The sequence below is a fragment of the Chiloscyllium punctatum genome, chromosome 7, assembly GCF_047496795.1.
Source record: "Chiloscyllium punctatum isolate Juve2018m chromosome 7, sChiPun1.3, whole genome shotgun sequence".
Classification (NCBI taxonomy): domain Eukaryota; kingdom Metazoa; phylum Chordata; class Chondrichthyes; order Orectolobiformes; family Hemiscylliidae; genus Chiloscyllium; species Chiloscyllium punctatum.
Genome location: NC_092745.1, coordinates 51910093 through 51932373, shown reverse-complemented (window position 1 = coordinate 51932373; position 22281 = coordinate 51910093). Strand labels below are relative to the sequence as shown.

Here is a 22281-nt window from a genome sequence, read left to right as displayed (position 1 = left end):
TTTAAAGTACTAACAATGTTTTTTTAGGGGGTTTTAATATGAAGCCATCTTTGGATGTTGAAAGTTCATTTTTTTAATGGGGGGGAGGTGTGACGAAGCTGCTCCTTTAACAAGGTTACTTAGCCTGCTTGGCACACTATCCTCATTCCTGAAGAAGGGCTCATGTCCGAAACGTCGATTCTCTTACTCCTTGGATACTGCCTGACCTGCTGCGCTTTTCCAGCAACACATTTTCAGCTGTGTTATCCTTGGCTCCTTTTTTTCAGAGAGTAAATGACACAGACTCCAAAACATCTGGGGTTTGAAGGGTTTTCGGGCCAATTTCATTATAGCAAACAGTTATTGCCTCAGGCGGAGGCTTTCAAGTTTAAAAAAAACTTGTAAAATGAAAGGGGAATGGTGATCATTTACTTTTATTTCCAGACACTATTTAAAAGATCTGGATGGGTATACAAATAGGAAGGATTTAGGAGGATATGGGCCAAATGCTGGCAAATGGGACTAGATTTATTTAGGATATTTGGTCAGCATGGATGAATTGGACTGAAGGGCCTGTTTCCATGTTGTACATCTCTATAACTCCATGACTCTAAGTGCCTTGCAAAATCTACTAACTATTTGAACAACAAAACTGTTAAATTCTCAAATGTAACTTCTCCTAAGTTTGCCTGGAACACACTCGACTGAATGTCAACATTTCCATCCTGTAGCAATGCAAACTCAGGGAAGCCTTTTGCAGTTTTTTTTTTCTCTTTAAAATTCATTTCAAATTGATCATTTACCCCACTCAAACTCTTTTGTTACATCTGTGGATTCAAATCAGGTCAAGCGTCCCCAGTTCATTGCCCAGTTCATTACAGTTTCAGACTGGATAGCCCAAACTTTGAAGCTCCTATGTGAGAAGGGATGTGCTGTCTCCCCTTTTTTTATTCACGCACTCTCTCATTAATTGCAACAAGGCTAATTTAAAAAGTGATCCTTCCGTTATGGATAACTTTCTCCCAAACATAAACAGATTTCAGTTACTGTAATATATTGTACCACAATGGCTCAGTAGTTAGCACTGCCCCAGGGACCTGTGTTTGATTCTGTATTGGGTGACTGTATGGAGTTCACACATTGTCTCCATGGTGCTCCAGTTTCCTCCCATCGTCAAAGATATGCAGGTTTGGTAAATTGACCTTGGAAATGCAGGAATATGGGGATTGGGTAGGGAGCTGGGTTTGGATGGGATACTCTTCAGAGCGTCGGTGGAGGCTCGATGGGCCAAATGGCCTCCTTCCACACTGTAGGTTTTCTAAGGCAGAATGAGAAATTGAAACGTGGGCTTTATGACAATCCAAATGAAAGAATTTAATAAGGCTTTTGTGAAAAAACAAAAAAAAGAAAGTTTATTAATTACTAAAAAGTGAGAAGTATTAGTAAGGCAATACAGAATAACAGAAGAGTCCAAATATAAATTAGAAACAGATCCTTGTACATGTCTTTGTTTGGCTTGTCCTAGGATGGATGTGTTGTCCCAGTCAAAGTGGTGTCCTTAGGCATGCATGAGAATTCCTAGAAGCATGGCATTCCAACCGGAACTCTATCGACAAACACATTGAGTTAGACCCCATCTATGACCCCCTGACAAAAGGAACAGGAAGTGACTTCACCACAGGAAATAACATCACCACAGGAAATAACATCACCAACCCAAAGAAACCCAAATTTATAAATAGAAAGCAGGAGTTTTCAGCAGTGCTTCACCTGAGACCCACTGAAGATGTTACCTGGTGAGGTAACGAAACGTCTGGAAATGAACCTACCAGCTCAGCGAGCAAACCTACATCCAAAACCTCAACCTGAGCTACAAATCTTCTCAAAGCTTGCTAAGGTACAGGTTCTTCTGCTGTTTCATGTGTTTCATCCATGTGAATTGACTATAAAGCGATTGATGAGTTGTGGACACTGCAAACCTCCTACTGAACAGATATAGTGATTTTCGACTGTTGATTTTCCGCTGTGCAATTTTCCCTCACAGTTTTCTATCGCGCAAGGTTGCAGATGAACACAACAGTTGTGTTATAGCAGAACGACCTATAAGGTGCTGGTTAGAAAATCTTTGGATGAGTTCAAGTTTATGGTCAGAAGTCTCAAAACACCAGGTTATAGTCCAGCAGGTTTATTTGAAGTCACAAAGTTTCAGAGCACTGCTCCTTCATCAGCTGAAGTTTATGGTTGGTGGAAGTTGGGATGTTAGCCAGCGTAACACCAGAACAGTGCAGTCTGGAGTCGTATGGTCTTATGTAAGTGGCTGAGAGTTTCAACAACAGGGACCAGATAAGTAAAAGGAAAAGTAAAAGTAAAAATAAATGGACTCTGAGAAGGGGATAATAAGACCATAAGACATAGGAGCAGAAGTTAGGCTATTCAGCCCATTGAGTCTGCTCTGTCATTCAATCATAGATGATAGGTTTCTCAACTCTCTTTTCCTGCTTTCTTCCCGTAACCCTTGATCCCCTTGACAATCAAGAACCTCTTGATCTCAATCTTAAATACACTCAATGACATGGCCTTCACAGCCTTCTGTTGTAATGAATTCCATAGATTCACCACTCTCTGGCTGAAGAAGTTTCTCCTCATTTTTGTTCGAAAAGGTCTTCCCTTTACTCTAAGGCTGTGCCCTCAGCTCCTTGTCTGTACTACAAATGGAAACATTTTTCCAACATTCACTCTCTCTAGGCCATTCAGTACTCTGTAAGTTTCAATTGGATTGCCCCTCATCCTTCTAAACTCTGAGTATAGACCCACAGTCCTCAAACATTCCACATATGTAAACTTCACATTCATGGGACCATTCTCGTGAACTTCCTCTGAACATGTTCCAGGGCCAGTATATCCTTCCTGAGATATGGGGCCCAAAACTGCACACATTACTCCAAATGTAGTCTGACAAGAGCCTTATAGAGCCTCAGAAGTTCATCCCTGCTTTTATATTCTAGTCCTCAAAATAAATACTAACATTGAATTTGCCTTCCCAACTACTGATTCAACCTGCAAATTTACCTTGAGCAAATCCTGGACTAGAACTCCCAAGTTAACATAGAACATTACATAGAACATCACAGGGCAGTACAGGCCCTTCGGCCCTCGATGTTGCGCCGGCCTGTCATACCAATCTGAAGCCGATCTAACCTACACTATTCCATGTACGTCTATATGCTTGTCCAATGACGACTTAAATGTACTTAAAGTTGGCGAATCTACTACTGTTGCAGGCAAAGCATTTCATACCCTTATTACTCTCTGAGTAAAGAAACTACCTCTGACATCTGTCCTATATCTATCACCCCTCAATTTAAAGCTATGCCCCTCATGCTCGCCGTCACCATACTTGGAAAAAGGCTCTCCCTGTCCACCCTATCTAACCCTCTAACTATCTTTTATGTCTCTATTAAGTCACCTCTCAATCTTCTTCTCTCTAATGAAAACAGCCTCAAGTCCCTCAACCTTTCCTCATAAAACCTTCCTTCCAGACCAGGCAACGTCCTAGTAAATCTCCTTTGCACCCTTTCCAAAGCTTCCACATCCTTCTTATTATGCGGTGACCAAAACTGTACACAATACTCCAAGTGCGGCCACACCAGAGTTTTGTACAGCTGCAGCATAACCTCATGGTTCCGGAACTCGATCCCTCTAATAGTAAATGCTAAATCACTGTATACCTTCTTAACAACCCTGTCAACCTGGGTGGCAACTTTCAAGGATCTGTGTATCTGGACACCGAGTGGGCGGCACGGTGGCACAGTGGTTAGCACTGCTGCCTCACAGCGCCAGAGACCCAGGCTCAATTCCCGGCTCAGGCGACTGCCTCTGTGGAGTTTGCACATTCTCCCTGTGTCTGTGTGGGTTTCCTCCGGGTGCTCCGGTTTCCTCCCACAGTCCAAAGATGTGCAGGTCAGGTGAATTGGCCATGCTAAATTGCCAATAGTGTTAGGTGAAGGGGTAAATGTAGGAGAATGGGTGGGTTACGCTTCGGCGGGTCGGTGTGGACTTGTTGGGCCGAAGGGCCTGTTTCCACACTGTAAGCAATCTAATCTCTCTGCTCATCTACACTACCAAAAATCTTACCATTAGCCCAGTACTTTGCATTCCAGTTACTCCAACCAAAGTGAATCACCTCACACTTGTCCGCATTAAACTCCATTTACCACCTTTCAGCCCAGCTCTGCAGCTTATCTATGTCTCTCTGTAACCTACAACATCCTTTGTCACTGTCCACAACTCCACCGACCTTAGTGTCATCTGCAAATTTACTAACATACTCATCCAGGTCACTTATAAAAATGACGAACAGCAGTGGACCCAACACTGACCCTTGAGGTACACCACTAGTAATTGGACTCCAGGATGAACATTTCCCATCAACCACCACCCTCTGTCTTCTTTCAGCAAGCCAATTACTGATCCAAACTGCTCTATCTCCCACTATCCCATTCCTCCTCATTTTGTACAATAGCCTACTGTGGGGAACCTTATCGAATGCCTTGCTGAAATCCATATACACCACATCAACTGGTTTACTCTCATCTACCTGTTTGGTCACCTTCTCAAAGAAGTCAATAAGGCTTGTGAGGCACGACCTACCCTTCACAAAACAGTGCTGACTATCCCTAATCAAATTATTCTTTTCTAGATGATAAGAAATCCTATCTCTTATAACCTTTTCCAACACTTTATCAACAGCTGAAGTAAGGCTCACTGGTTATAATTACCAGGGTTGTCTCTACTCCCCTTCTTAAACAGGGGAACCACATTTGCTATCCTCCAGTCTTCTGGCACTATTCCTGTAGACAATGACAATTTAAAGATCAATGCCAAAGGCTCGGCAATCTCCTCCCTAGCTTCCCAGAGGATCCTAGGATAAATCCCATCCGGCCAAGGGGACTTATCTATTTTCACACAATGCAGGATTTCTAATACCTCTTCCTTGTGAACCTCAATCCCACCTAGTCTAGTAGCCTGTAACTCAGTATTCTCCTCAACAACATTGTCATTTTCTAGAGTGAATACTGTCGAAAAATATTCATTTAGTGCTTCCCCTATCTCCTCTGACTCCATACACAACTTCCCATTACTATCCTTGATTGGCCCTAAACTTACTTTCGTCAATCTTTTATTTCTTAAATACCTATAGAAAGCCTTAGGGTTTACCCTGATCCTATCCACCAACAACTTCTCATGTCTCCTCCTGGCTCTTCTGAGCTCTCTCTTCAGGTCTTTCCTGGCAACCTTGTAACCCTCAAGCGCCCTAACTGAGCCTTCACATCTCATCCTAACATAAGCCTTCTTCTTCCTCTTGACCAGAGATTCCACTTCCTTCATAAACCATGGCTCCCACGCTCTACAGCTTCCTCCCTGCCTGACAGATACATACTTATCGAGGACACACAGGAGCTTTTCCTTGAATAAGCTCCACATTTCCAATGTGCCCATCCTCTGCAGTTTCCTTCCCCATCCTATACTTCCTAAATCTTGCCTAATCACATCGTAATTGCCTTTCCCCCAGCTGTAACTCTTGCCCAGTGGTATACACCTATCCCTTCCTATCACTAAAGGAAGCATAACAGAATTCTGATCACTATCACCAAAATGCTCACCTACTTCCAAGTCTAACACCTGGTTGGGCTCATTACCCAGTACCAAATCTAATGTGGTTTCACCCCTTATTGGCCTGTTTACATACTGTGTTAGGAAGCCCTCTTGCACACACTGGACAAAAACTGACCCATCTATTGCACTCATAGTGTTCCCAGTCAATATTTGGAAAGTTGAAGTCCCCCATGACATCTACCCTGTCTCTCTCGCTCCTATCGAGAATCATCTTTGCTATCCTTTCCCCTACATCTCTGGAACTATTCGGAGGCCTATAGAAAACTACCAACAGGGTGACCTCTCCTTTCCTGTTTCTAACCTTAGCCCATATTACCTCAGTTGATGAGTCCCCAAACATCATTTCTGCAACTGTAATACTGTCCTTGACCAACAATGCCACACCTCCCCCTCTTTTACCATCTTCTCTGTTCTTACTGAAACATCTAAATCCTGGATCCTGCAACAAGCATTCCTGTCCCTGCTCTAACCATGTCTCCGAAATGGCCACAATATCGAAGTCCCAGGTACCAACCCATGCTGCAAGTTCACCCACCTTATTCCAGATGCTCCTGGCATTGAAGTAGACACAATTCAAACCAACTTCTTGCTTGCCGGTGCCATCTTGCATCCCTGAAACTTGATTTCGGACCTCCCTACTCTCAACCTTTTCTATACTCAAACTACAATTTTGGTTCCCATCTCCCTACTGGATTAGTTTAAACTCACCCTCGTAGCCTTAGTGAATTCCACCCCCCCAGGATATTGGTACCCCTCTGGTTCAGATGAAGACCATCTTGCTTGTAGAGTTCCCACCTACCCCAGAAACAGCCCCAATTATCCAAGAATCCAAAACCCTCCCTCCTGCACCATCCCTGTAGCCACATGTTTAACTCCTCTCTCTCCCTATTCCTCGCCTCACTAGCATGTGGCACTGGCAACAAACTAGAGACAACAACTCTGTTCATCCTAGCTCTAAGCTTCCATCCTAGCTCCCTGAATTTCTGCCTTAAATCCCCATCTCTCTTCCTACCTATGTCGTTGGTGCCTATGTGGACCACGACTTGGGGCTGTTCCCCCTCCCCTTAAGGATCCTAAAAACACAATCAGAGACATCATGAACCTTTGCAGTTCAGATTTCTGAATTTCCTCCCCATTTAGAAAATAGTCCATGCCTCTATTCTTTCCACCAATGTGCATGACCTCACACTTTTCTATATTATACTCCATCTGCCACTACTTTGCCCACTCTCCTAACCTGTCCAAATCCTTCTGCAGCCTCCCTGCCTCCTCAATTCTATCTGTCCCTCTACCTATCTTTGTGTTGTCTCCAAATCTAGGCAGAATACCCTCAGTTCTTTCATCTAGTCATTAATGTATAAAGTGAAAGCTGTGGTCCCAACACTGAGCCTTGCGGAACACCACTTGTTACCTGCTGCCATCCTGAGAGTCATATACAATGTGTGACTGAGAAGGCAACAAATCTGAATCCAAATAGAATCTAGTGGCATAAAGGAAATTGAAAAATGAAATTGCAGCTTGCACTTTATAGTGTATGATGACACAGAAAATATTATGATGTAGAGGTGCTGGTGTTGGACTGGGGGTGGATAAAGTTAAAAATCAACTCGGTAAAAACAATGACTGCAGATGCTGGAAACCAGATTCTGGATTAGTGGTGCTGGAAGAGCACAGCAGTTCAGGCAGCATCCAAGTAGCTTCGAAATCGACGTTTCAGGCAAAAGCCCTTCATCAGGAATAAAGGCAGTGAGCCTGAAGCGGAATCACACAACACCAGGTTACCCTAAGTCCAACCGGGCTATTTGGAAGCACTAGCTTTCAGAGTGCGATATAAAACGATATATTGTTTTTATTTTTTTTTATTATTTTTTTTTATTTTATTTTATTAACCAAATTACAAAACACAGTTTACAAAAAACAGTTAACATTTACAGCGGTTTACAACAGCAATTTTACAAGGGAGAGGAGCAGCAAAGCTAGGCACCAAACCCTACCATTCAAACAGTTTATAGGGAGAGGAGGACAAACCCCAAATCCCAGTTCCACATATAAGGTCAGCGACAATGACATTTGTACATAAAAGCCAACCCAGTTACATAAACAGTGTACAATACAGACCCAGCAAGTCCCCGTCCCTCCCACCTTCCGGCCACTCTAAGACAGCCCGCCCTATGTAACGATATATTGTTTTAATTGCATGACACTGATCGTTTGCTGGAAATTCTGTCTTATGATCCTGCCCCACCCGTCACCTGATGAAGGAGCAGCTGCCTGAAAGCTAATAAACCTGTTGGACTATAACCTGGTGTGGTGTAATTTTTAACAGAAAAAATGTTGTATATCTCAGGAACAGAACTGAATAAAAGTCAGAGACAAGTCCACAGTTGGGACGGTGGATTTTTAACGTGGGAAAGACGAAGGAATGTGGGTCGGGTAAACGCGCATTGGAACGTAGGAACTGCAACGAAGGGAGGAAAGCCACACAGCGATTGAGTAAAACTCGCGAGTTCTCACTGAGCCTATTGGTACCCGCTTCCTCATTTCCCCCACCCCAATCTCCAGCGTCCAGAGTTCAGTGGGGAGGACTGTGGAAGGGAGCTGAAGTTTAACAGCCATGGGAATCAATCTCGGTGACACGTTCCCAAATTTCGAAGCTGACACAACAGCGGGGAAGATAAGATTCCATGAGTGGCTGGGAGACTCGTAAGTTCATGAAATAAACACAGTTCTTGCAGCAAATTGTGAGTTTCAGGCGTGTGGAACGTTGCGATGTGCGGCGCCTGCGCGCCAGATGCCACTGTTGCAAAGTGCAAATTGCGAAGTTATCAAAATCACGAAAATAAAGCCCGTTGTTCATTTCAAAGCGAACGTTCCTTTCGGGAGGCGTCGTACATTTTGCTTGCCAGATCTTGTCAGGGAGCGCGTACACTCTGCCCAGATGGTGCCAGCCAAATGCACGTCGATTCGTGTGACTGTGCAGTTTGACCCCGCAACGGTGTTGACTGAACTGTCAGATCAAAAAACGTGGTGTCGTGTTGCTGGAACAGAGCTGCACCTATGCAAGAGTGGCGGGTCAGAAAATTGGCGAGTTGCCCTTGGCAGAGGAGCCCTGGTAATGTGCAGTTCTGGGGATATGCGGGTCAGAGGAGGAAAAGGCAAGGGTTTCAAATGTCTGTTTCCAAATGCTTGCGGTTTAACCCAGTGGCGTCTTGCGGATTCCTGCCCTGGAGAGTGGTTGTGCAATCTATTATCAGAGATCTTTCAACACTGTCACGGTATGATAGACATGATTTGGAGATGCCAGTGTTGGGCTGAGATGGGCAAAGTTTAAAAATCGCACAACACCAGGTTATAGTCCAACAGGTTTATTTGGAAGCACTAGCTTTTGGAGCGCTGCTCCTTCGTCAGGTAGTTTGTGGAGTATAAGATCGTAGGGCACAGAGCTTATACCAAAAGTTTATGGTGTGATGTAACTGAAATTATATATTGAAAAAGAACTGGATTGTTGTTAAGTCTCTCATCTTTTAGAATGACCATGTTGGTTTTAGTTCTTTCATATGTGTAGGTTTTTTAAAAGTTATATTCTCAAGTGAACTTTAACAATTGGTGTCATGTCTGCCCCAATTATGCATTGAAGGTGTGAGCTTCCCTGTGTGAGACTGGCTGTGCCACAATAGTCGGACTGATTCTAATTTTAAAAAACAGATTTAAAGAATCTTGCATGGATTCATGCAGTTTTTGAGCAAAACAAAATGTAATTCTACAAGTACAAATTCAAGTACAAAGTCTGATAGTATTCAGTATATTCATTCCGCGCCCGAAGGGAACAAAGGTCGAGTTGTCGACTGACTCGGTTGGAAGGCCGTCGACCTGAAACATTCTCTCTTTGTCAACATGTGTTGCCAGATATGCTGAGTAATTTTAGCATTTTCTGTATTTATTTCAGGTTTCTAGTGACTGAAGAATTTTGCTTTGTGACAATTGTCCTTCTGTTCCTGAATGACTGTACCCTAGGGAGAATTTATATCATATCATAGAATCCCCACAGTGTGGAAACAGGCCACTTGGCCTAACAAGTCCACACCGACGCTCCAAAGAGCGTCCCACCCAGACCCATTCCCCCTACCCCATCCCTGCATGTTCCATGGCTAATATACCTAACCCACACATCCCTGAACACTGTGGGCGATTTAGTGTGGCCAATCCACCTAACTTGCACATCTGTGGACTGTGGGAAGGAACCAGAACACCCCGGGGAACCCCACACAGACATGGGGAGAACATGAAAACTCAAAACAGGTAGTTGCCCAAGGTTGGAATCAAACCCGGGTCCCTGGCACTGAGACAGCAGTACCAACCACTGAACCACTGCATATTGATTTACTTTTTTTAAGAGACTATTTACCAAGTTTCGGCTGTTCATAATTTCATATAGTTTCTGGAGATAATTCAATGACCCTTTGAAAACCAAGTTGTCTCTTCCCTCATAACCTTGTGAAAGCACAAATCATGTGTTTTAAAGATTGATGAGACAACATGCTAACATGTCAGTATCTCTCTATTGGCCTTATCCCAATTGACCAGAGAAATATTATCTCTAACTTTTATTATTCAAGGAACAGGTTAGGTCCCCTAAAAACTCTTCTTATGGAAGCTGTGATGTAGCGTGTAAATGGGGAGAGTTGGCTTAGAATCTTTCAAAAAATCCAAACTTAAAACAAGATTAGAGCATAAAAACATGTTAAATAGCTTAAATGACATTCCTTCCTCTCTCCACTACGATCAGGAAGTGTTTTATCATTCTAATTGTGATATTTTGGTTTGTGCACATTATTTTGCATCCTTGAGAACCATGCAGGTATCACAGTTTTCAGTGTCTCTTTTTTTTTTCCCCATCGTGCCAGTTATGAGTACTTGGTTGCAAAATGTGTCCAACTGGACAAGATGAAACAGCTTGTCAAGAAGTCACAGCCTGGATTGAGTTTTGGTGGGGAATAAGGGGAATGTTCAAAACTAATCAGGAGAAATAATATTTCACTCATTGGGTAGGTATACAGAACAGGCTCCCTAAGGATACATTGGAAGCAGTTATTACTGTTCATTAGCATGTATCCAGTCGGTTTCTTTCAGGGAAAAGCAGTTATGTTGTGTATGAGGAATTCAAGACATATCTGGGTAGATGTAGGAAACATTGGAGTAGCAGGTGAATTTGGTTCTCTGGCTAATAAGGGTTTTTTTTCTGCCTTGAATAGGTTTCCTCAACTCAAGCCTGGATCTGCTATAGCAAAACTGACAGTTAATGCTTAGTCATTAACTCCATTATCACCATATTACACAATACCAGGAACCAAAGAATTTTCAACCTAATTATGTGACGGAAGTTTAGGTGCACAAATACAGAAGAGCAAAAGGAGGAAAACGGTATTTAGAAAGTATTTGGGGATAGAGTCACAATCTTGAATTTGAAAGGCGGTTAAAGTTCCTTTACTGATTTTTCTGTCCATTGTTCTGTCCTCTCCCAAGCCAGATCTTTCTCTTCATGGAATATTTGGACAGAAGCTTGTCTCTGCACCCATGCTCCACTTTATATGGAAGGCTTCATACTTAGTAGAAATGTAATAGCGTACTGATGGTTATTGTTTATTATACAGATGGGGTCTTCTGTGCTCCCACCCTGCAGACTACACCCCTGTTTGCACCACAGAGCTGGGCCGTATGGCGAAGATGGCTTTAGAGTTTGAAAAGCGCAACGTGAAAATGATAGCGCTTTCTGTTGACAGTGTTAAGGACCATCACGGGTGGAGCAAGGTACAGTTCTTTGTATGGAATATCACGTCTAGGCACTTGATGCTTTGAAATGAATAATAATGCAATTGGAATAATTGTACTTTCAATTTTTAAACAACAAAGCAGAGTGGTGTCAGTCTACTAGAAGGTGCTCACTGTTCATGAATTAGTGGGAGGCCTGTAAGTACATCATTTATGAGGTATAATTTGCAAAGTTAAAGAAACAGCTGCAATGTTGTGCCTTTTCAATTTTTATGGGGTATTCTGGGGTATTGATTTTGACAGTCAAGAATGTGGTGCTGGAAAAACACAGCAGGCCAGGCAGCATCCAAGGAGCTCCTGATGAAGTGCCGGTGGCTTGTGGTTAGCGCTGCTGCCTCACAGCACCAGGGTCCCAGGTTCGATTCCAGCCTTGGGTGACTATCTGTTTGGAGTTTGCACGTTCTCCCCGTGTCTGTGTGGGTTTCCTCCGGGTGCTCAGGTTTCCTCCCACAGTCCAAAGATGTGCAGGTCAGGTGAATTGGCCATGCTGAATTGCCCCTAGTGTTTAGGTGCATTAGTCAGAGGGAGACGGGTCTGGGTGGGTTACTCTTCGGAGGGTCAGGGTGGACTGATTGGGCTGAAGGGCCTGTTTCCACACTGTAGGGAATCTAATCTAATCTAATGTACTTACATCCGAAACATCAATTCTCCTGCTCCTCGGATGCTGCCTGACCTGCTGTGCTTCGCCAGCAGTACACACCCGACTCTGAACTCCAGTATCTGCAGTCCTCACTGTCTCCTGTTGTTTTTAACACCTTGTCTGTTACACATTGCCCTGATGAGTGCAAATGATGTGTAAAAGTACATTGTTTTCCAGCAATACTCACGTTTCGTGATATGAAACGACAATCTTAAATTAAACTTCGTCCTGTTTTACCACTTACTGATATTTGGGGGAAAAATAAACTTGGAGTTTTCACAAGGGATGAGCAGGCATTTATATTTAATCATAAACAACAGCACATTTCCACACTCAATGGCAGTTATATAATTACTACTGAGTTATTATAGATCATACACATACCTGTTCTGCCAAGGTAATTCCTGCCCTACTATTTCCATCTGAAGTGTCCAGCATGGATACAACTTGCTAAAGGAATAAATGAACAAAAACATTGTAAAGTGCTTTCACTGACCCAATAATTTAAATCTTCCCATTTCTTTGTTGGCATTATAATTAGCCATTATACCCTATTACTAACACACTTTACAATGGGGCTTTCTGTAAAGCTGGCAGCACAGTCAGTGCTTATGTTTGCTTTTCTATCTTTAAGAAAATAAAACTCTTTTGGCCACATTACTGTACCATGGAGTGAATAAGGCAATCAATAAAATCGTCAAAAACCGTTGAGCTGGCAGGAATTTAGTTTTTTTTAAAGTTTGGAAAATAGTCTCCCATATTAAATAGTTCCTCTGTTATATCTGTACTCTGCAAAATGCTAGCATTCGGGCAATATCAACTGGCCAAAAATCAGAAATGTTGTACTAGGTGACAAACAACACCTAATTGTGACATTGAAGGTACCGCTTGTCTGGCTGAAACTTTTATAGAAGTGTCAGTATCTTTCTTTGTTGCAACTGTCCACAAAGCAATAGAACCAGAAAAACGATTGTGGCTTTTGATCCTATGCTGCTGTCCAAACCCATTTCAGTGTCATCATCCTGTATTTCTTTCAAGTAATTATGAAGTATTAAATAAATATTTTAAGCAATAATTTGTGTTACAATTGACACTTGAAGTAAAACAGTGCTATAAAATTAGTGCCCGGTTGTAAACAGAAGATTTATTCCTTTCATATTCCTTCCGTTGTCTTTAGAATATCTATCAATGACCTGCTGTTATAGAGTCATAGAGATTTACAGCATGGAGGCAGACCCTTTGGTCCAACTCATCCATGCTGACCAGATATCCTAAATTTAATCCATTTCCATTTGCCAGAGCTTGTGCCATATCCCTATAAATCCTTTGTATGCATATACCCATCCAGATGCCTTTTAAATGTTGCAAATGTACCAGGCTCCACCATTTCCTCTAGCAGCTCATCCCATATACACACCACCCTTTGTGTGAAAAAGTGGCCCCTTAGGTCCCTTTTAAATCTTTTCCCTCACCTTAAAACTGTTGTTGAGGTTTCTCTCCTGAACCTGTTTTTTTTTTTCAGTAAAGCATTTTTTTGTCATTATAATGACACCTTTTTTAAAACAAAATCACATCCATATACCACTATTCCATTAGAATCACTTGTGGATGTGGTGTTGGATCTCTTAATACAATATCCCACTCAACATTTCTGTCTCTCCAATTGTCTTTGTTTTTAGAAGAAGTCATACAAACCTTTTCAGAAACTATAGTATAATTTCTGATAAATCATTGAATCCCTGCGGTGTGGAAGCAGGCTATTTGGCCCATGGAATCTGCACCAACTTTCCAAAGTTTAGCCCCCCCAGACCTACCCTCTTACCTTATCCCTCTAACCCAGGCATTTCCCATGGTCAGTCGACCTAACCTGCACATCTTTGGCCTATGGGATATTCATGTAAGAACCGTGAAATTTATGGGCTGCACACACCTTAACAAGGTCCCAATGTAAACCCTATGCCCATTTACCTTAAATTTTCATCGGGGATGCATCCGTGGTCCACCATCTTGTTCATGCCAAAAAGATAATGGTGCCCAAATTTGGCTGACTGAACTCTCTATCAATAATTTTGGATTACATTAGCAACCGCACTTGCAACCTTGGTTAGGTCAGCTGAACTTTCCATTTTTCCTGTCTCTTCTAATGTTGTAAGTCTGGCAATGTTAATTGAGTATATCTTGTTAAATGAGTATGTCATGGCTGGGATTAGAAATCTTGTTCTGTCCCTAATGTGAATGAATACAGGGAGGTAATGAGCTGAACGTTAAGACTTCCTTTGCTACTCAAGAATACCAGGATCTAATTGACATAACCAGGTCAGGTATTCTCAAATTCGAGTTTACATTGAATGGCTGGATGTGCTTGAGGCAAGAGTAAAACAGCTTTTAAAACAACAGCAGGAAAATACATTTTCATTTGATTACTCAGGTTCTCCAAATCCTGGCCTGATACAGTGCATTGTGGACAGAGTTGAAGTGGACGCAGTCAGAACTGTGTGTAATTTTTTGGATTGACTATTACAGCTGAAGCCTGTACACTTGAAAGACCCCACAACAGGTTCTAAAGTAGAATCAGGAGCCCTGCATATTTCTCCCAATATTTCTCCCTTCACCAAAAAATGCAGGTTAAAAACTCTTAAATAGGCATTTGTCATAACGGATGCATATGGTCATACGAGTTATTATATTTAAAAATAATTAATCCAAAAACTTCCTTTTTCATAATATTCTGGGAATGATAGATGGAATAAAGTTGTTAGTGAATACTCTGTTGGATGATAATAAAACTTGCGTATGTTACAAAGCCTTGAGCTGAATTGGTGCATTAAAGTTTGCAGATGACACCAAAATCGGAGGCCTAGTGAACAGGGAGGAAGGTTACTTCAGAGTACAATGGGATCCAATAGGCCGCGGAGTGGCAGATGGATTTAATTTAGATAAATGTGAGATGATGCATTTTGGAAAGGCAAATCAGAGCAGGACTTGTACACTAAATAGTAAAGTCCTGAGGAGTGGGCGGCACAGTGGTTAGCACTGCTGCCTCAGTGCCAGAGACCTGGGTTCAATTCCCGCCTCAGGCGACTGACTGACTGTGTGGAGTTTGCATGCTCTCCCCATGTCTGCATGGGTTTCCTCTGAGTGCTCTGGTTTCCTCCCACAGTCCAAAGATGTGCAGGTCAGGTGAATTGGCCATGCTAAATTGCCCGTAGTGTTAGGTAAGGGGTAAATGTAGGGGTATGGGTGGGTTGCGCTTCAGTGGGTCGGTGTGGACTGTTTCCACACTGTAATGTAATGTAATGTAATGTAATGTAATCTAATCTAAACAAAGAGACCTTGAAGTGCAGGTTCATGGTTCCTTGAAAGTGAAGTCACAGGCAGAAATAGTGAAGGTGTTTGCTAAGCTTGTCTTTATTGGTCAGAGCATTGAGTACAGGAGTTGGGAGGTCATGTTATTATGGCTGTACAACCACCTGTGTTAGGCCACTATTGGAATACTGTGTGCAATTCTGGTCTCCCTGTTAGAGGAAGGATGTTGTGAAACTTGAAAGGGTTCAGAAAAGATTTACAAGGATGTTGCCAGGGTTGGAGGGTCTTAGCTACTGGGAGAATAGCAAGGTTTGAGAAGATTTGTAGCTCAGGTTGAAGTTTTGGATGTAAGTTTGCATGCTGAACTAGAAGGTTTATTTTCAGACACTTTGTCACTATACTAGGTAACATCATCAGTGAGCCTCCAGTGAAGCACTGGTGGTATGGCCCACTTTTTATTTGTGTGTTTAGGTCTCTTTGAGTTGGTGACATCATTTCTTGTGGTGATGTCATACCTGTGCCAGTGTGTTTGGTAGAGTTCTGGTTGGAATGCCATGCTTCTAGGAAACCTCGTGCGTGTCTCTGTTTGGATTGTCCTAGGATGGATGTGTTGTCCTAGTCAAAGCAGTATCCTTCCCCATCTGTATGTAAAAATACTAGTGAGATACAGATGAGCAAGGACACCACTTTGACTGGGACAACACATTCATCCTAGGACAATCCAAACAGACACGCAAGAGAATTCCTAGAAGCATTGCACTCCAACCGGAACTCTACCAACAAACACATTGACTTGGATCCCATTTACCACCCCTGAGAAAAAGAATGGGAAATAACATCACCACAGGAAATGAAATCACCAACTCAAGGAAACCTAAACACACATAAAATGCCGGCCATGCTACCAGTGCTTCACCAGAGGCTCACTGATGTGCGATGTTACCTAGTGTGGTGACAAAATGTCTGAAAATGAACCTTCCAGCTCAACGAGCAAACTTGCATCCAGAGGCTGAATAGGCTGGGGCTGTTCTCCTTGGAGCATCGGAGGCTGAGAGGTGACCTTTAATAGAGGTTTATAAAATCACGAGGGGCATGGATAGGGTAAATAGACAAGTTCTTTTCGCTGGCATGGAGGAGTCCAAACCTAGAGAGCATAGGTTTACAGTGAGAAAGGAGAGCTTTAAAAGGGACCAAAGGGGCAAAGTTTTTAAATCGTGGGTGGTGCATACGTGGAATGAGCTGCCTGAGGGAAGTGGTAGAGGCTGGTACAACAACATGTAAAAGGCATCTGGATGGGTATATGAATTGGAAAGGTTTAGAGGGGTATGGGCCAAATTCTGGCAAATAAGACTAGATTTGTTAATGATATCTGGCTGGCATGGATGATTTAGACTGAATGGTCTGTTCCTTTGCACTAAGTCTCAATGACTCTGATGTAAACTACAAATGAATTGCTCAGCCAACTCTCTGTCATTTTATTGAATCCAGTGTAAAGATTGGCAGCAGAATTCCTTAGAATTCAAGCAATGATAGTTATTATAGAGAAATTTGTTAGTGTTCATGTTGACCTTTGTTTGCCATGTTGTAGGATATTAATCACTACATCGGAGAATCGCAAGTTCAAAATCTACCGTTCCCCATCATCGCTGATGAGAAGAGAGAGCTGGCTGTGCAACTGGGAATGCTGGATCCTGCAGAAAAGAACAGCCAAGGGCTGCCGCTGACTGCTCGTGCTGTAAGTTGTCCTTTGCATAGGCTAACGTGATGTTAGGCAACTTGCTAGCTGAGCTGGAACTCCACTGTCAGAGTTGCATGACCTGTTAATCAAGTTAGTTGTGCTGTGAGCTCATTTTGTTTCTGATTAGGCAATTTAATTGGGGTGATTTTTGCTGTTCTGTTGGACAGTGGGGGAGCACTTTTAAAGCAGACGCACTTGAGTGATTGAGAGCTGTGTGTCAGGAACGTGACTGGTTTGTCTCTCCTTCCAAACTTGAGATTTGGAAAAAATTAGATCCAAGAATTCGTATCCTCAACTCTGCATTGGTCGTGGGCGTACAATGCTGTTATATTGCCATGTGGGCTGGTTTTGTTGGTCATTCTTCAGGTACTTGAAGTTGGCTCTTCCAGCCTTCCATGTGAATTGTCTTCTAATCCTGTTTCAGTGATAACCATTGAGCTTGAGACAATAGCTGGTCTCCTGTCAAAGTTAGAGTTGATAAAGTGTGGTGCTGGAAAAAGCACAGCCGGTCAGGCAGCATCAAAGGAGCAAAAGAGTCAATGTTTTGGGCATAACCTTTCATCAGGACTGCCCCAGGGTTATGTCTGAAACAGCAACTTGCATGCTCCTTTAAATGCTTTTTCCAGCACCATACTTTATCAACTCTGACTTCTCCAGCGTCTGCAGTCCTCATTATCTACTACTTGTAAAAATTACTCTGTTGAGCACTTCTATGACTGCTTGCATATACTTCATCTGTCCTTGGTGAACTATATTAGTCACAATGCTTTTGCAGAGAATATGAACTGCTAGGGCAAGATCATAGATTAAACCAAAATTTTAAAAACGCCTTTGTCAAGAAAGCAGTGACCGAGCAGTTTGTTCAACACCATCCTCCATCTTTTGAATGTTTTCTGTGCTTCTTATTTTCAGGTGTTTGTTATTGGGCCTGACAAGACCCTGAAGCTGTCCATCCTTTACCCAGCCACCACGGGGAGGAACTTCGATGAAATCCTAAGAGTTATTGATTCCTTGCAGTTAACAGCTTGCAAGAAGGTGGCCACACCAGTGAACTGGAAGGTGAGTGCTTGCCGCACTCTCTATTGTAGTCACAGTCTCAGTGACTGAACAATAGACTAGTCAATAGGGCAGCTCAGTGGTTAGCACTGCTGTCTCACAGCACCAGGGACCCAGGTTCGATTCCACCTTTAGGTGACTATCTGTCTATGTGGGGTTTGTGCATTCTCCCCATGTTTGCGTGGGTTTCCTCCCACAGTCCAAAGATGTGCAGGTTAGGTAGATTGGCCATGCTAAATTGCCCATCGTGTCCAGGGTTAGCCATGGGAAATGCAGGATTACAGGGATAGGGTGAGTATGGGTGGAATGGTCTTCAGAGGACTGATGTGGACTCGATGGGCCGAACATCCTGCTCCCACACTGTAGGGACTTTGTGTCTTTCTGGTTAAGAAAGAACTAGTTTGTGTATTAATTTAAATAGAAGGTGCTCCAGAGACTTGTGAAGTGTTGGGAGAGGAATTTAATCTTTTATTACCAGACAGAAAAACAAGCAATGGTAAATCAATACCCTTGCTGCACTTTTACTGAAATTGAAGAGGTGAATAGCTGGCTGCCAGGTCTGTATCACCTTTGTTTATTGACCAGGGACAAACCTTACAATTGGAGTTACGTTCTTCCCAAAATTATCAGGAAAATAATAAAAATTAGGGCACCTATTCAAACCATTCATTGAAACAGGTGGGACTTGGTCTAATCTTAGCACATAGACATTTTAAAAAAAAATTACACACTGATAGCAAGTTTTACTTTTTTTTTTAAAAAAGAGCCCTTCATTTCTCCACAGGCTGGTGGGGAGTGCATGGTGCTTCCCAATATTCCAGAAGATGAGGCAAGCAAGCTCTTCCCAAAGGGAATTCGCACTATGGATCTCCCGTCCACGAAAGCATATCTGCGCTTCACACCTCAACCCTGAAACATCTCTGCAGAGACTTCACCATGAAACCAATCACTTCCACTTCTGTTCTGTGCCTGTCATTGCAAGTGTGAACAAATGGAAATCGTGTTTGAAGTCAGATTGCCTTTCTTTGCAATAGGATTTCTCACTGTAACCTTTCGATAATAAAAATAGTTTTCTGGAACATGGCATTTATGAAGAGTGTTGCAGATCTGGTCTGGTTAAACAAAAGCTGTAGTGAACATGATTGCATTGTAAAACAGCACGAAGGAGACCACAGTAAAATTGGTTAGACTCTTAAGCAGCTCTAAACATTGCAGTTTATGACCAACTGTTCACCTGCTGCAGTCACTACACATTCCAAAATGTGATTACTTTGAGATGTTTCAAAAATACTGGAAACCCTCAGCAATTCAGAATTTATAATCAAATTGCTGGTTATGATATATGTTGTGCTGAGAAGGAAGCAAAGGCTGAAGTTTTTTGTGCTGGCAAACCGTTTTGAGTTAATTCAGCAGCCCTAAATCCTCATTGAGCGTAATTACTCAAATTTTCTTTGTCTTCCCTATCCTAAGGTTAAATAGAGACCCCACACCCAGCTGTGCTGTTCCTGTCCAGCTCTGGGATTGTGAAAGTTGCTTAGGATAAAACCTGACAACAATAAAGCTTCCCTCTTTTATGCTCATGCCCAGGTGTAACTGGATAGAGAGAATGCAATGCCCACTGATACTTTGAGCTGGTGCTCACGGAGCAATAGTAGCATGTTGGACTGCAGAGCACAAAGTTGCATGTTCAAATCACGTCAGGCTCCTTGGGTCTTACAGGGTAACAGAGGCCATCTTTTGCAGATGTTTATTGCTTAAAATCCACTGATACTTTCAGTGCTTTTAGAGAGAGGTGGGCAGCGCAGTGGGTGGAGTGCTTTATCTCCCTCTTCAACAGCATTTGACGTAATCATCTTCCTACCTCTTCTCTCAACTTTTGGTTTCACAGTGTAACACCATCTCTAAGTAATTATCATTCGTCCTTTAACAAGTAGACAGGCAGGAGGCTGGAAGAATGTAGCAAGCCAGGCAGCATCAGGAGGTGCAGAAATCAATGTCTCGGGTGTAACCCTTCAACTGCTGCCCCTCCTGATGCTTGCTGTGTTCTTCCAGCCTCCTGCATGTCTACTTTGGATTCCAGCATCTGCAGTTTTGTTTTGTCTCATATAGCTCAGCAAGGCAGAATGAAGTAAGGGGGCTGACTGGGTATTACAGTCTGGTTATTGAAGCAGCTATCATTCTTATGAAAGAGAAAATAAGGCTAAAATCTTAACACAGGAGCACACCTGACTCTAAAAGTAACAAATACTGAGTGTACCTTGCACCATAACCAAACAAAGAACAAGAGAAACATTTGATCATAAATTGAAAAACTTCACAAACTAACTATGACTTGAGGATTGAGAATCAAAGAACACTGTTAAAGGGTTGGCTAAGTAAAAAACAGTAATGTGAGGCAGTAAGTCTTTGCACAGCGAGTCATTAGGATCGTGCATGCACTGTGAGTCTGGTGGAGGCAGATTAAATCGTGGCCTTCAAAGAGCTTTGAATCCTCATCAGACAGAGGAAATATTTGCACGGTGAGTGGAGGGGGTACCACTAGAGAGATGCCCCCCACACTCCCACCTCACAACTCCATGGAAAAACTGACTAAACTCCGCTAAACAAAAGCATGATATTCAGTGTTCAGAATATGATTGTGTCTCCCATGGACAGCCAGCATAGACATGAAGAGCTGAATGCCCATGCAGTAATAACTCTATGACTGTATTCTACGGACTGAAAGTTACATTTTTTTTTGGCTAAGCTTAGTTGGTTTCATCAGGTTTCATGGGGTGGATGGGGTTTCTCTGAGCAAGCTCAGTGAGATCTCTCATCGTATCTCACCAAGTCACGTCTCAGTAAAATGCCTACCCTACTCCTATGGTGCCCCTCTTGTCAGATGTATACCCCATACTGGATTAGTGGTGCTGGAAGAGCACAGCAGTTCAGGCAGCATCCAACGAGCTGCCTGAACTGCTGTGCTCTGCCAGCACCACTAATCCAGTATTTGGTTTTCAGCATCTGCAGTCATTGTTTTTACCAGATGTATACCCCAGTCTAACCAATTGCCGTTCCCGAACCAGTGTGGCAATCACCCGTTGTCTGCCAAAAGACCAACATCCCTGGTGTTTGTTCCATCTTTAAAAGGCAGCTGTCTGCTTTGGCAAGTGTTGGCATTGTAAAGGTGCCTGCTCCACCTCAGCTGAGGAACCTGTCACCATGCTGTGGGCGGCACGGTGGCACAGTGGTTAGCACTGCTGCCTCGCAGCGCCGGAGATCCGGGTTCAATTCCCGCCTCAGGCGACTGACTGTGTGGAGTTTGCACATTCTCCCCGTGTCTGCGTGGGTTTCCTCCGGGTGCTCCGGTTTCCTCCCACAGTCCAAAGATGTGCAGGTCAGGTGAATTGGCCATGCTAAATTGCCCGTAGTGTTAGGTAAGGGGTAGATGTAGATGTAGGGGTATGGGTGGGTTACGCTTCGGCGGGGCGGTATGGACTTGTTGGGCCGAAGGGCCTGTTTCCACACTGTAAGTAATCAAATCTAATCTAATCTAATGCTGAAACATAGTGGGAGGGGAAAAAAAAAGGTTAAGTTTTTGTGGACACCACTAGCCTGGTTTTGTGTGCTAGCAAATGGGACTAGGTCAGATTGGGATGTCTGGTTGGCGCAGCTGAGTTGGACCAAAGGGTTTGTTTCGATGCTGTATGACTCTGGCTCTGAGAAAGTGAGGACTGCAGATGCTGGAGATCAGAGCTGAAAATGTGTTGCTGGAAAAGCGCAGCAGGTCAGGCAGCATCCAAGGAGCAGGAGAATCGACATTTCGGGCATAAGCCCTTCTTCAGGAATGAGGAAAGTGTGCCCAGCAGGCTAAGATAAAAGGTAGGGAGGAGGGACTTGGGGGAGAGGCATTGGAAATGCGATAGGTGGAAGGAGGTTAAGGTGAGGGTGATAGGCTGTAGTGGGGGTGGGGGCGGAGAGGTCAGGAAGAAGATTGCAGGTTAGGAAGGTGGTGCTGAGTTCGAGGGTTGGGACTGAGACAAGGTGGAGGGGAGGGGAAATGAGGAAACTGAAGAAA

The 22281-nt window shown here is 43.1% G+C and overlaps 1 protein-coding gene across 1 annotated transcript; it reads left to right on the top strand.

Moving 5' to 3' along the window:
* Positions 1–8190: 8190 nt before the first annotated feature.
* Positions 8191–19303, top strand: prdx6 (peroxiredoxin 6). Its single transcript, XM_072573536.1, has 5 exons — positions 8191–8358; positions 11307–11463; positions 17019–17165; positions 18081–18227; positions 19009–19303. Exons 1-5 carry the CDS (start codon positions 8270–8272, stop codon positions 19135–19137), a joined length of 669 nt encoding a protein of 222 aa, XP_072429637.1. The 5' UTR covers positions 8191–8269; the 3' UTR covers positions 19138–19303.
* The last annotated feature ends 2978 nt before the right edge of the window (positions 19304–22281 follow it).